Below are 11,492 nucleotides of genomic sequence, written 5' to 3' on the forward strand. Positions count from 1 at the left end.
GGAGGGGATGGCTTAGCAGACCAAACTGGCACCAGGGCCAGTTTCCCACCACTGGGGTAAAGGCAGATGCTTTTAAGACGTTCACAGTGTTAACAGGCCCAGTCCAGTTCTGCTTTCGCCCCAAATAAGTGAAAAGTTCTGCAGCATAAGTCAGTAGGAAGTTAGGTAGATCCTTCCATCTCTTGAGTTAGGTGTTAAATAGGACAGCGGAGCTGAGAGAAATGCTCTCTATATTTGTCTTTTACAGCAAAAGCTGACACTGCCAGGACAGAGCTTCTCTGCAAAAGAGCAGTTCTGCCTAGGATAATAATATGTGTATAAAATGTTGAATTTCCATATGAAATTGGGGTTCCTCCTTTTCTCTTTGGAAAACACTTGCTAATAGAAGAGGGGGGAGCATGCAGCTGGACTTTGCATATGGCTGTGGTTGAGCTCTCTCAAAGTGACTGAGTGTCCAGTCTTGGAGAGCTAACATGGTGAGGTGGTAGACCAGGACCTAGGAGACTGTAATTCATATCCCCATTTAGCTTCAACTTGGGACAGTGACTCCAGATTTGGGCTCCAGAAATGAGCTCCTGGGGCAGGGTGATGCTAACCTCAAAGGAGATGCAAGCATTTGAAGCCCCTATGATTTTTCTCTGGGTCTTCCTTTTTTCTTTTATTTTTTTCCTTCACTGTGCAGTTGCCAAAGTTGCAGTTCAAGCTGGAAGATCAGAATGAAGCTTCTGCAACTGCTAGTGTGTGGGAAATTACTTCCACCATCTCAGCTACCTTTTTTTAAGGATCAGATTTTGTCCAGGGATAATGTTTTTAAGATGTAGGCAAAAAATTTATAAGATTGATAAAGGAATAAAAGTACATATCATAATCCTTAATATATAATGTTTGTGGGAGAGCTAGTACAATTAACTATATCATACGGAATTTACCTGTGCTACATGTATCCTAATTGGGGAGGAAATGTAGGCACCTGAATTTGATTTCGAAGCTTGAATAGTCTTCCACATAAGAAATAAACAGACACCTTGTTGCTGTCATATCTTTTAAAGAAAATGTGGATTCCATGTTTGCTTCACCAGCTAAGTAAATTTTTACGTAATCCCAGTCTCTGATGTTTTTTTAATTAATCCACTGCTGTTTTGATGGTTTTTTTTTATTTACCTTCTCTTCAGGATAAGTAAGAGGAGAAGAATTTTTTAAATAATATGTGCTCCATTTGCATATACAGTGGTACCTCGGTTTATGAACTTAATCCGTTCCGGAAGCCCGTTCTTAAACCAAAGCTGTTCTTAAACTGAGGCACACTTTCCCTAATGAGGCCTCCCGCCGCCTATGCCCTTCCACCATTCGGCTTCTGTTCATAGACCAAGTTAAAGTTCACTAACCGGAACACTACTTCCGGTTTTGTGGAGTTCTTATACCTAATAGTTCATAAACAGGGATGTTCTTAAACCGAGGTACCTCTGTGAACACATCAGTGGTAATCAGAAAGAGACCAGAATCAGACCAAAAATAAAATAAATTGGAAAGATTGTTTAAATCAAAGGACAGGCATAATGAAAATATAAAAGCATGCAGATTTGCCCTAGAAAAGCCTTGAGCAACAGTATAAACTGATATACAGTGGTACCTCAGGTTACATACGCTTCAGGTTACAGATGCTTCAGGTTGCAGACTCCGCTAACCCAGAAATATTACCTCGGGTTAAGAACTTTGCTTCAGGATGAGGACAGAAATTGTGCTCCGGTGGCGCGGCGCCAGCAGGAGTCCCCATTAGCTAAAGTGGTGCTTCAGGTGCTTCAGGTTAAGAACAGTTTCAGGTTAAGAACAGACCTCCGGAACGAATTAAGTACTTAACCCGAGGTACCACTGTACCAGCTTCCTCAGCCTGGGGCTGGGGCTGGGGCTTTCAACTACAATTCCCACCAATTCCCTGACTGATGATGATGGGAATTGTAGTCTTAAAACATCTGGAGGGCACCAGATTGCGGAAAGCTGCTTAATGCTATTCTAAAACAAAATAGCCTGGTTTTCTCTTACTAATGTGCTCATGTGATTGCCAGTATCAGTTTCTGTGGTCTGGTTGCAGAAGCAAGTCTATACCTCTTGTATCTTCTCAGGCTTCAGAGGTGACCCAGGTTTAATGGGAATGCCAGGTAAAGATGGTCCTCCAGGAGATGCCGGTTTCCCTGGGCCAAAAGGTGAAGCAGGCCGTCGAGGTAAGCGCCAAGCAGCTTCATGGGAGATGCACTTGACCTTGGGAAAGGAACAAAACATAGCGTGATAAGAGAATGTTATAGATTCTCTGTTATGCTGCCTGTTACATGATTAGCCAAAAATAAGATTTTGGTTTGAAGTAGTTAGGACCTCTTACTGAGTTTTCAGAATTTTGTTTAGTTTAGCTCCTCTCATCCGATCAAGATAAATATGTCACTTACAGGAAGGACCAAAAGGTTGTGGTGCGGAATGCTCCTGTTCAGGGATCCAGCCAGGCAGCCATGCCCTTTTCCAGGCTACTCTATTCCATTCCCCCGCAAAATAATAATAAATAAATAAAATTCTTTGCTCCCCCCCCTCAGCCCTTTTAAGGCATGTTTTTTCATGAATATATTTTTGGCACTTCTATAAACCTTTGAGTTCCCTCGATCCTGATTATACCTCCCTCTTGTGAGCAGATGTTGCTATTTTTGGCTGTGTGAAGATCAGCAGAGAAAGACTTGGCTATTGGCATAGAACAGAACATCTGTATTTGTTCTTGTGGCTTTCAAAATTCAGTAAAGATTTGCCCATTTCAGTTTCTGTTTCCTCTTGCTGTGATCCGATTTCACTGCTATTCTTTATACTAGCTGACAGAAACCTTGTTCTTTCCATCATGTCCGAATGATTCTTGGGAGGTGCAATATTTGGATATTTTATTTGTAATTTACATTATATTTAAGCTTCATTTTGAATATCTATAACAGAAGTGGGGGACCTTTTTGCTTCAAGGGGCCAGATCCCTACCAGGATTGATCTTGTAAGCCAAAATTTGATCGGTGTGTGGGGCCTGACCATATGCGAAATTCCCTTGGGCATTTCCCGCTTGGGAATCACACTGCAAGAGAGGAAGATTAGAACATATGAGCAAACACACATCTAATGTCTCTCCCCACCCCCTCAGTTTGACTGAAGCTAAAGGGGTGGGGTGGGACGCGGGTGGCGCTGTGGGTTAAACCACAGAGCCTAGGACTTGCTGATCAGAAGGTCGGCGGTTCGAATCCCCACGATGGTGTGAGCTCCCGTTGCTCGGTCCCTGCTCCTGCCAACCTAGCAGTTCAAAAGCACGTCAAAGTGCAAGTAGATAAATAGGTACTGCTCCGGTGGGAAGGTAAATGGCGTTTCCGTGTGCTGCTCTGGTTCGCCAGAAGCAACTTAGCCATGCTGGCCACATGGCCCGGAAACTGTACGCCGGCTCCCTCTGCCAATAAAGCGAGATGAGTGCCGCAACGCCAGAGTCGGTCACAACTGGACCTAATGGTCAGGGGTCCCTTAAAGGGGTGGGGTTGGGAATGGTTGCAAAGAGAGGACAAGGTGAATCTCCCAAGAAAGGGAGTTCCAAAGTTCTGCATCTTCTCCATATTATTATTCCTGTTTCTCTTGAGCATCCCAGTTGTACAGTCTTATCTACTGATGGTAAAGGGGAGGGCGACTAGGGTTGTGATGTGATATATTTTCTCACCGCCATCTGTTGATAATCAAGGCAGGTCATTCTCCTATCCATCATGTGCAGGGTTTCCTGGTCTTCAAGGGGCTCCTGGTCTTGTGCAGAAAGTTGAAGAAGTCAAAGTTGCTCCAGGCTTAATTGGTCTGCCAGGAATTGATGGCATCCCTGGTTTGAATGGAGATACTGGGTTCCAAGGCCTGACTGGACCACAAGGTAAAGCACGCACCTTACGTGGATGCCTTCAGTATAAGGCAGTTTCCTGTGTCCTTATTTTAGGAGCATATAAGTGGCCTCAGCAGAGTAGATTCTCAGATTCACAACCTACCCTTCCACTTGACTCCTTATTTTACTTTTTATCTCTTCCCTCTAAGCCACTCTCTCCCAAGTAAAAAGGTTGCAGAGACTGAGTAATTAATCACAGTTGTGTTTATTTGGTCTATGGATCATAAAAATCAAATGCAATATTGGGTTACTGAGTCACACACACACACACACACCACCACAACAACAACAACAACAACAACAACAACAACAACAACAACAACAACAACAACAACAACAACATACATATGGTGTATTTTAGCAAAATCCATCAAAAATAAATAAAAAAAGTTAAAAATGCAGACAATTTTGACTTGGCCCACCTCTTCCCTCTAATAAGTGTGACCTAGTTTCGAAAGCTACAGCATAGGAACTTGGCTTTATTTTCTGTGGTTTGGAATCTGCCATTTAAGTGGAGGCATAAAGTTCATACAATTTCCCCATGTGTTGGGAAAGGGCTGGGGAGAAAACCTACATCCAGAACTCACTTTTAAACCTGTGTTGGTTTCACACAAATGTTCCATGTCTAGATGCCACTTCTGCTTCTGCCCAGCAAGGATGTTCATAAAGTGGACATTTTAGAAGTCCTGGGTATTATTATGCTAAGCTGCATTGAATGGAAAGGCTGGGGCAGCAGTGGGGAACCTGTGGCTATCCAGATGCTGTTGGAGTGCAGCTCCCATCATCCCTAGCAATTGGCCATGCTAGCTGGGGGCTGATGGGAGTTGGAGTCACAGGTTCCCCACCTCTGGGTTAAGATAAGCTGGCCCTACTCATCTGCTCCTGCCAACCTAGCAGTTTGAAAGCACGTCAAAATGCAAGTAGATAAATAGGTACCGCTCTGGCGGGAAGGTAAATGGTGTTTCCGTGCGCTGCTCTGGTTTGCCAGAAGCGGCTTAGTCATGCTGGCCACATGACCCGGAAGCTGTACGCCGGCTCCCTCAGCCAATAAAGCGAGATGAGCGCCGCAACCCCAGAGTCGGCCACGACTGGACCTAATGGTCAGGGGTCCCTTTACCTTTTTACTCATCATGACATAGATCTCTTGTTTTGACTGAAGACAGGGGTATGAGGAAAAAAGACTTAACAAGCTATTTATGTATATATATAACAGGCCCCAAAGGGATGGCAGGTAGACCGGGCCAGATGGGAGTCAATGGTTTGCCAGGGTCGCCTGGTGTAGTTGGAGATCCAGGGACTCCAGGAAGTACTGGGCCACCAGGATTTGAAGGTAAATGCTTTTTACATTGTCTCTTTAGTGTCTAGGGTGGCGAAGGGAAATCTGTGACCCTCCAGCCTATGGGACTACAATATCCATCATTTATTATTATGATTTATTAAATTTCCATATCACCATTCTTTGAAGGATCACAAAAATGCCTAACATAGTAACAAACAAAAGAATAACTTCCCCCCTCCCACAGTTATAAAAGCCATAGATGGTTTAATTAGGGCTGGGAGAAGAGAAATATTTTTGCCTGGTACCCAAAGATGTATAATGAAGGCACCAGGTGAGCCTCCCGGGGGAGGGCATTCCACAAAAGGGAGCCACTGCAGAAAAGGCCCATTCTCATGCTGCCACCCTCCGGACCTCTCATGGAGGAAGGAGGCATACAAAGAAGGGCCTCTGGTGATTATTGCAGGGTCTGATATGGGAAGAGCTGGTCCTTGAGCTATTGCAGTCCTGAGACATGAAAACCTTCAGAGGTCAAAACCAGCACTTTGAATTGGGCCCAGAAACTAATTGGCAGCCAGTGCAGTTGGTCCAGGATTGGCGTTATGCTCAAACTGTCTTGCCCCAGTGAGCATTCTTGAGCACTGGCCATGCTGGCTAGAGTCTAACAACATCTGGAGAGCCATAGCTATGTGGAAAGAGAAGGTTGGCACACAGTGAAAGCTTTTAAAACTAATGCTCATAGTTGTGCAGGAGAACTTGTTGGGGTGGGGTAGTCTGGGGAAAGGAGGATTCCAGTGCATTCATGCTGCAGTTCTGAAAACAGCTGTGGGGGCCAAAGGCAGAGCTAAATGCTCTGGCACCTGGAGCAGCACGCATACTGTGCACCCAGGGCGGGGCTAGCCGCCCACAGGGGCAGGGCAAGCGTCCCAGGGTGGCGGGGTGCTGATGTCATCCCCCTTCAGGGATGACACCCGGGGTGGGCCACACCACTACACACCCCTTTCTCTGCCAGTGGTGGAGGCATGTATGTATAATTAACCAAAGAAGAAGAAAATGCAATGTTGCACGTAAGCATTAGGTGTAACATGTATTTGTTTATTTGTAAACCACAGTTTCATAAAAATAAAAGATGGTGTGCACCATACAATCTTACAATAAAAACATCTGTAAATTCTAGGCAGGGTGGGGGGGATTCACACTGCAGAAGCCCTGTGTGAATAACACTGTTTTTAGGAGACACCCCCTGCAAAAAAAGGGGCAAGAATGGTTCCTGCTGAACTTGTACCAGCAGGGAGTTCCACAGGGCAAGGTCTACCAAACTGAAACTCTGGTCCCTTGTAAAGACTGGCTGAAACTCAGGGGCATTGGGAACCACTATAGTGCCCATCAGAGCATCTCTGATGTAGTTTGGCCCTCAAAATTATTATCTTGGCACTAGTTGAGTAGGTGAGAAGGAAGAGGAGTTCCTCATCCATGACAGCCTCAATCTTGCTGGCACTACGTCACTCATGGCCAGGATCCAACCTCTCTCTTTTTCTCCCCAGGAATGTCTGGGAAGCCTGGTCCTGCTGGTTTACCTGGCATGCCAGGCCGCAGCGTTGGGGTCGGCTACACGTTGGTGAAGCACAGCCAGTCGGAGCAGATCCCGCCGTGCCCTGTAGGGATGAACAAGCTCTGGGAAGGGTACAGTTTGCTGTATGTGGAGGGCCAGGAGAAGGCTCACAACCAGGACCTTGGTAAGCAGGCAAATATTGATTGTTTGTTTATTCAGAAGCCAAAAGGCTCCCAGAATGTCTTACATGCAATCCACTAAAACAAAGCAGTCACTGCCTGCAGGCTTACAATCTAGAAAAACCATGACACACAAGGGGAAAGGGACAGGGAGGGAAGAGGGGAAAATCAAACTCAGACACCAATTCCTAAAACAGTTGTTTTTGTAATGAGCAGCTGGCACAGTCCAGGGGTAGGAGCTGCTTGATGGAGCTGGGCTTTTGGCAAAAACGATGGAATGGGCCCTGCTTCCCATCTTTCCCACTGGTGGTATGGCCACTGGTGGAGGAAGAGGAGTGTGTGGGGAGCGCATCGCCTCCGTCAGCGTGGTCCTGGTAGGGTGCCATCATGGCTGTCCCCCCCCCACCTGCGCTGGGCGCCATGCCCCTGTAAGCGGCATGCCCCGCCCCCAGGACACACACCATGCCCCTGCAGGAGGCACACCACACCCCTGTGGGCAGCGCATCATGCCCCCAGGACGCGCGCCAGCCCCCCCACCTGTTCTCCGCCCCCCTGGTGCCGGAGCACGAAGCTCCGCCACTGGGTACAACTGCCCTCAGGTGACCCTTGAGGTAGAAGAGGCCTGTTACTTACCTGTCCTTGCTTTTGGGGGGTGTTCAGAGGGTGAAAGCAAAACGGAAGTCATTAATTGGAAGCCAATTCAGTTCCATAACTGATGTTATATGTTCAGATTTTCCTTCCGCTAGTCATCAACAAACAGAATCACATGCATAAAAGGGCACATGACTAAACAAAACAATATATTGATTATAAGACGTAGCTCAACCTACTAAGATAGACAAAATAGTGTTACTATTGCAAAGTGTACACCTCAGCAAGGCTTACAAAGAAGCATTTGGCACAAAAGTTGTTATTGTTTCGAAAAATGTGCTGAACAGCCGATGACAAGTTTCCAGATAAGGTCCTATTTCGAAAATCTTCCTCAGATGAAAACAATTAATAAACATTGGCATATTCCTATCCCTGAAACATGTTATACTTTGCAAGTGTAATGATACTTGTCTGCTGCTTAGAGCATTTCATTGCATTACTTTGCAACAAATATTTTGTCTATCTTATTGCAAACTTAATACAATCAATATGCTGATTCGTTTACAGTCATGTGCCCTTCAGCAGAGAGTGTGTGTGTGTGGGGGGGGGGGGTTGAATTCAATAAACAGGCCATCTGAATGAGCCTGACGCTCTGAGTTGACTGCCATGCTTTTTCTCTTGCCTCTCCCCTGTAGGTTTTGCCGGCTCCTGCCTGCCTCGCTTCAGCACGATGCCTTTCATTTACTGCAACATTAATGAGGTCTGCTACTATGCCAGCCGCAATGACAAATCCTACTGGCTCTCCACCACAGCTCCCATCCCCATGATGCCCGTCAGCAGCTTCCAGATCTCTCAGTACATCAGCCGCTGCTCAGTATGCGAAGCTCCTTCTCAGGCTGTGGCTGTTCACAGTCAGGACATCACCATCCCTCAATGCCCAGAAGGCTGGCGTAGCCTCTGGATTGGATATTCCTTCCTCATGGTAAGAGTCCCTTGCTTTGTATGCAGAAGGCACTCAGTTGAGTCCCTGGCAGAATCTCCACTTAAAAAGTAGTCTCTCTCTGCCTGGGGCCATGGAAAGCTGCTGCCAGGCAGCGTAGACAAGGGTAGGCTAGATCGATTTGCAAGAAACTGATCTTTCACTGTGGCAGTAGAAACACCCCACCCACTTGGGAACTTCTTGCCTATGGACACCAGGCAGGCACCTTCACTGTACAGTGGTACCTCGGGTTAAGAACTTAATTCGTTCTGGAGGTCCTTTCTTAACCTGAAACTGTTCTTAACCTGAAGCACCACTTTAGCTAATGGGGCCTCCTGCTGCTGCTGTACGATTTCTGTTCTCATCCTGAAGCAAAGTTCTTAACTCAAGGTACTATTTCTGGGTTAGCGGAGTCTGTAACCTGAAGCATCTGTAACCCAAGGTACTACTGTACTCTTTTCAGGCCAGTTTATAGCACATTTGTTTAGGTAAGCCTATGCAGACATTTAGAATGTTGGCATGTGTTTTTAAATCTGATTTTTAGCTCATCAGTGATTTTAATTAATTAATTTGTTTAATGTTTCAAAGAGTTGTTTTTAACAGATGGTTTTATTGTTTCATTCTTTCGGCAAAGTGCTTTGATGTTTTACTGCAACCAAGTGGCATATGAATCTCAGGAAATAAAAAAACCCAGCAACAACAGATGAACAAATTATGAAACTGGAGAGTAAGGTCACATCTGCACCAACCACTTAAAGCACTATTAAAACTGACCTCACAAAGCTGCAATGCTCAGCACAGTTCCCAGGATTCCCCAGGGTTGTAAAAGTGGCATAATAGTGCTTTAAATGGTTGGTGCGGATGTGACCTAAATATGTGAGTGCCTGCATTCATATAAGTTTGTGTATATGTGTGATGGAACGTATGTACACATGAGTGTATATAAGGGGTTCAGCTGGTGCTTGTGTTGGCCCAGGGAGGCAGGGTAGAGGATGAGTAAAGACCCTCCATCCCTTTGTTTCCCCCTTTCCTTCCCTGCAAATTGTAGCTACCACCTGCCCTGCAAGTCCCTGCTCCTGGTTCCATGGACATGAGACCTACAGGTTGGGTGGAAGCTGAGAGCAAAAGGAAGAACTGAACATCTCTTTCTCTTCTCGGCCTTCTCCATCTGCTGCAAGATACCATAAATACATAAGAGGGGGACTTACCCTGAGTCAGACCATTTGCCCATCTAGTTCAGTATTGTCAACATTGACTGGCATTGGCTCTCTGGGATTTCAGTCAGTGAGTCTCTTCCCAGCCCTAACTGGAGATGTCAGGGATTGAACCTGAGACCTTCTTCATGCAAAGGAAATGCTTTGCCACTGATCTGTGGTCCTCCCTCGTGGTATGATTTTGTTTTCGGCAGCAACCAGAACTGTGAGCGTTTTGTTCATCTCTACCAATCCCTGCTGTGGGAGTTTCTTTAACGAAACTGTTTTCTTATAGCACACTGCAGCTGGAGCTGAAGGTGGCGGCCAGTCTCTCGTCTCCCCCGGCTCTTGCCTGGAAGACTTCCGTGCCACCCCTTTCATTGAATGTAATGGTGCCCAAGGGACCTGCCACTACTTCTCAAACAAGTACAGCTTTTGGCTGACGACGGTTGAGCAGAGCCAGCAGTTTGCCGACTTTACCATCTCCGAGACTCTGAAGGCAGGCCAGCTCCGGACACGAGTTGGTCGATGCCAAGTCTGCATGAAGAACTTGTAGCAAAGGCCAGAACTGGTCAGAGCCAACATAAGGGACTTGAGGTCTTGCAGTGCTGGAGACTGTGGGATGTGCAATCTTCCCCGGCTGCAGTAATGGCATTGAAATCACTTCGAAAACCTCTGGGGCCCCCTTGTCTATATTACAGAACATGGTGCTATATTTCTCTCTTCTTCTGTTCAAGGCTACCTCAGGAGGCCTTTCTCTGGTTTTCCAGGTGCCACTTCCTGCCCTCTCTTTGACATACTAAACAGATTTTAATAGGACCTGTTGAATTTTGGAGAACGTTCTCCTCTTCAGAGCTTTGGCCATTCCTGGCGGCTTCTCATGCTGTTATGGATTAAAAAAAGGTTCAACAAATGCCATTGATGTTGACTGTAACAGCCATAGTCAGGCCTCTTAGTGGTTTATTTTAGAAGCAAACCCCCACCCCAGCTTGTCAGAGCTTGGTCCCGTCAATGTGATTTTGCTCACCACAGGTGAGCAGGCACATGACTACATAAACAACACAATATCATATTTGAAGCAACTATAAATAATTGTTCTGTCCTGGTCCCTGGAGCAGAGGGTCATAAGTGCTGCCTGGCACGTTATTCAACAAATGAACTTGTAAAATGAGTGCCTGCTTCAAACATGATAGGGAAAGCACAAGTGTGCTCTTACTGTAACATGAGGATCGGGTCTGAGGCTTATGAAACAATGAAAAGGTACCTGTGACATAGGCAGAATCAAGTTTATAAAAGACAAGCTCCAAATGTCTTACAAATCAATTATTGTATCTGAAATGATAAATTTAAACTAGTCATTGAAACCACTAAATCAGTTAAAAAATGGAAGGATTTGTCATTATGTTGCAGCTATACATTCAGGTGCTTTAGCAATTAGCCAGCATTTTTAAAATATGCATTTGGTGGAGAAATTTGTGATGGGCACACTTTTGACACACTATCCTTCCCTGTGTAATGTTTACATATAAAAGTTTAGGAAATATTTCTCAGCATTCCCCTGCTATTTGATGTGCTACAAAGAGGTGAGGCAGCTGAAGCAAAAATAAGTGTTTTCACACCTACATCTCATTTAGAGCATCATCTTTTGCAAATCAGAGTAACGAAATTTACAGGCCCTGTTCAGACATTACTCATATCTGCTTCTTAAGCTGAGACATGCACACTGTTTGCTCATGCATGTACCTCCCTCCCTCCCCACTCCCTCCTTCTCCACTCCCTCCCTCCCTCCCTCCTTCC

The 11,492-nt window shown here is 45.7% G+C and overlaps 1 protein-coding gene across 3 annotated transcripts in view; it reads left to right on the top strand.

The window, feature by feature from the left end:
- The window catches only part of COL4A6 (collagen type IV alpha 6 chain), a 181,500-nt gene extending 170,015 nt beyond the window's left edge, over positions 1-11,485 (top strand). For all 3 annotated transcript variants that reach the window (XM_081179281.1, XM_081179280.1, XM_081179282.1), the window contains 6 exons: positions 2,121-2,219; positions 3,770-3,916; positions 5,139-5,255; positions 6,746-6,937; positions 8,219-8,505; positions 9,991-11,485. In XM_081179281.1, coding sequence (XP_081035407.1) covers positions 2,121-2,219; positions 3,770-3,916; positions 5,139-5,255; positions 6,746-6,937; positions 8,219-8,505; positions 9,991-10,251 — 1,103 coding nt within the window. In that variant the 3' untranslated portion in view covers positions 10,252-11,485. The remainder of the gene's footprint in view (positions 1-2,120; positions 2,220-3,769; positions 3,917-5,138; positions 5,256-6,745; positions 6,938-8,218; positions 8,506-9,990) is intronic.
- The last annotated feature ends 7 nt before the right edge of the window (positions 11,486-11,492 follow it).

The sequence above is a fragment of the Podarcis bocagei genome (assembly GCF_964188305.1).
Source record: "Podarcis bocagei genome assembly, chromosome: Z".
In the NCBI taxonomy this organism is placed as follows: Eukaryota; Metazoa; Chordata; class Lepidosauria; order Squamata; family Lacertidae; genus Podarcis; species Podarcis bocagei.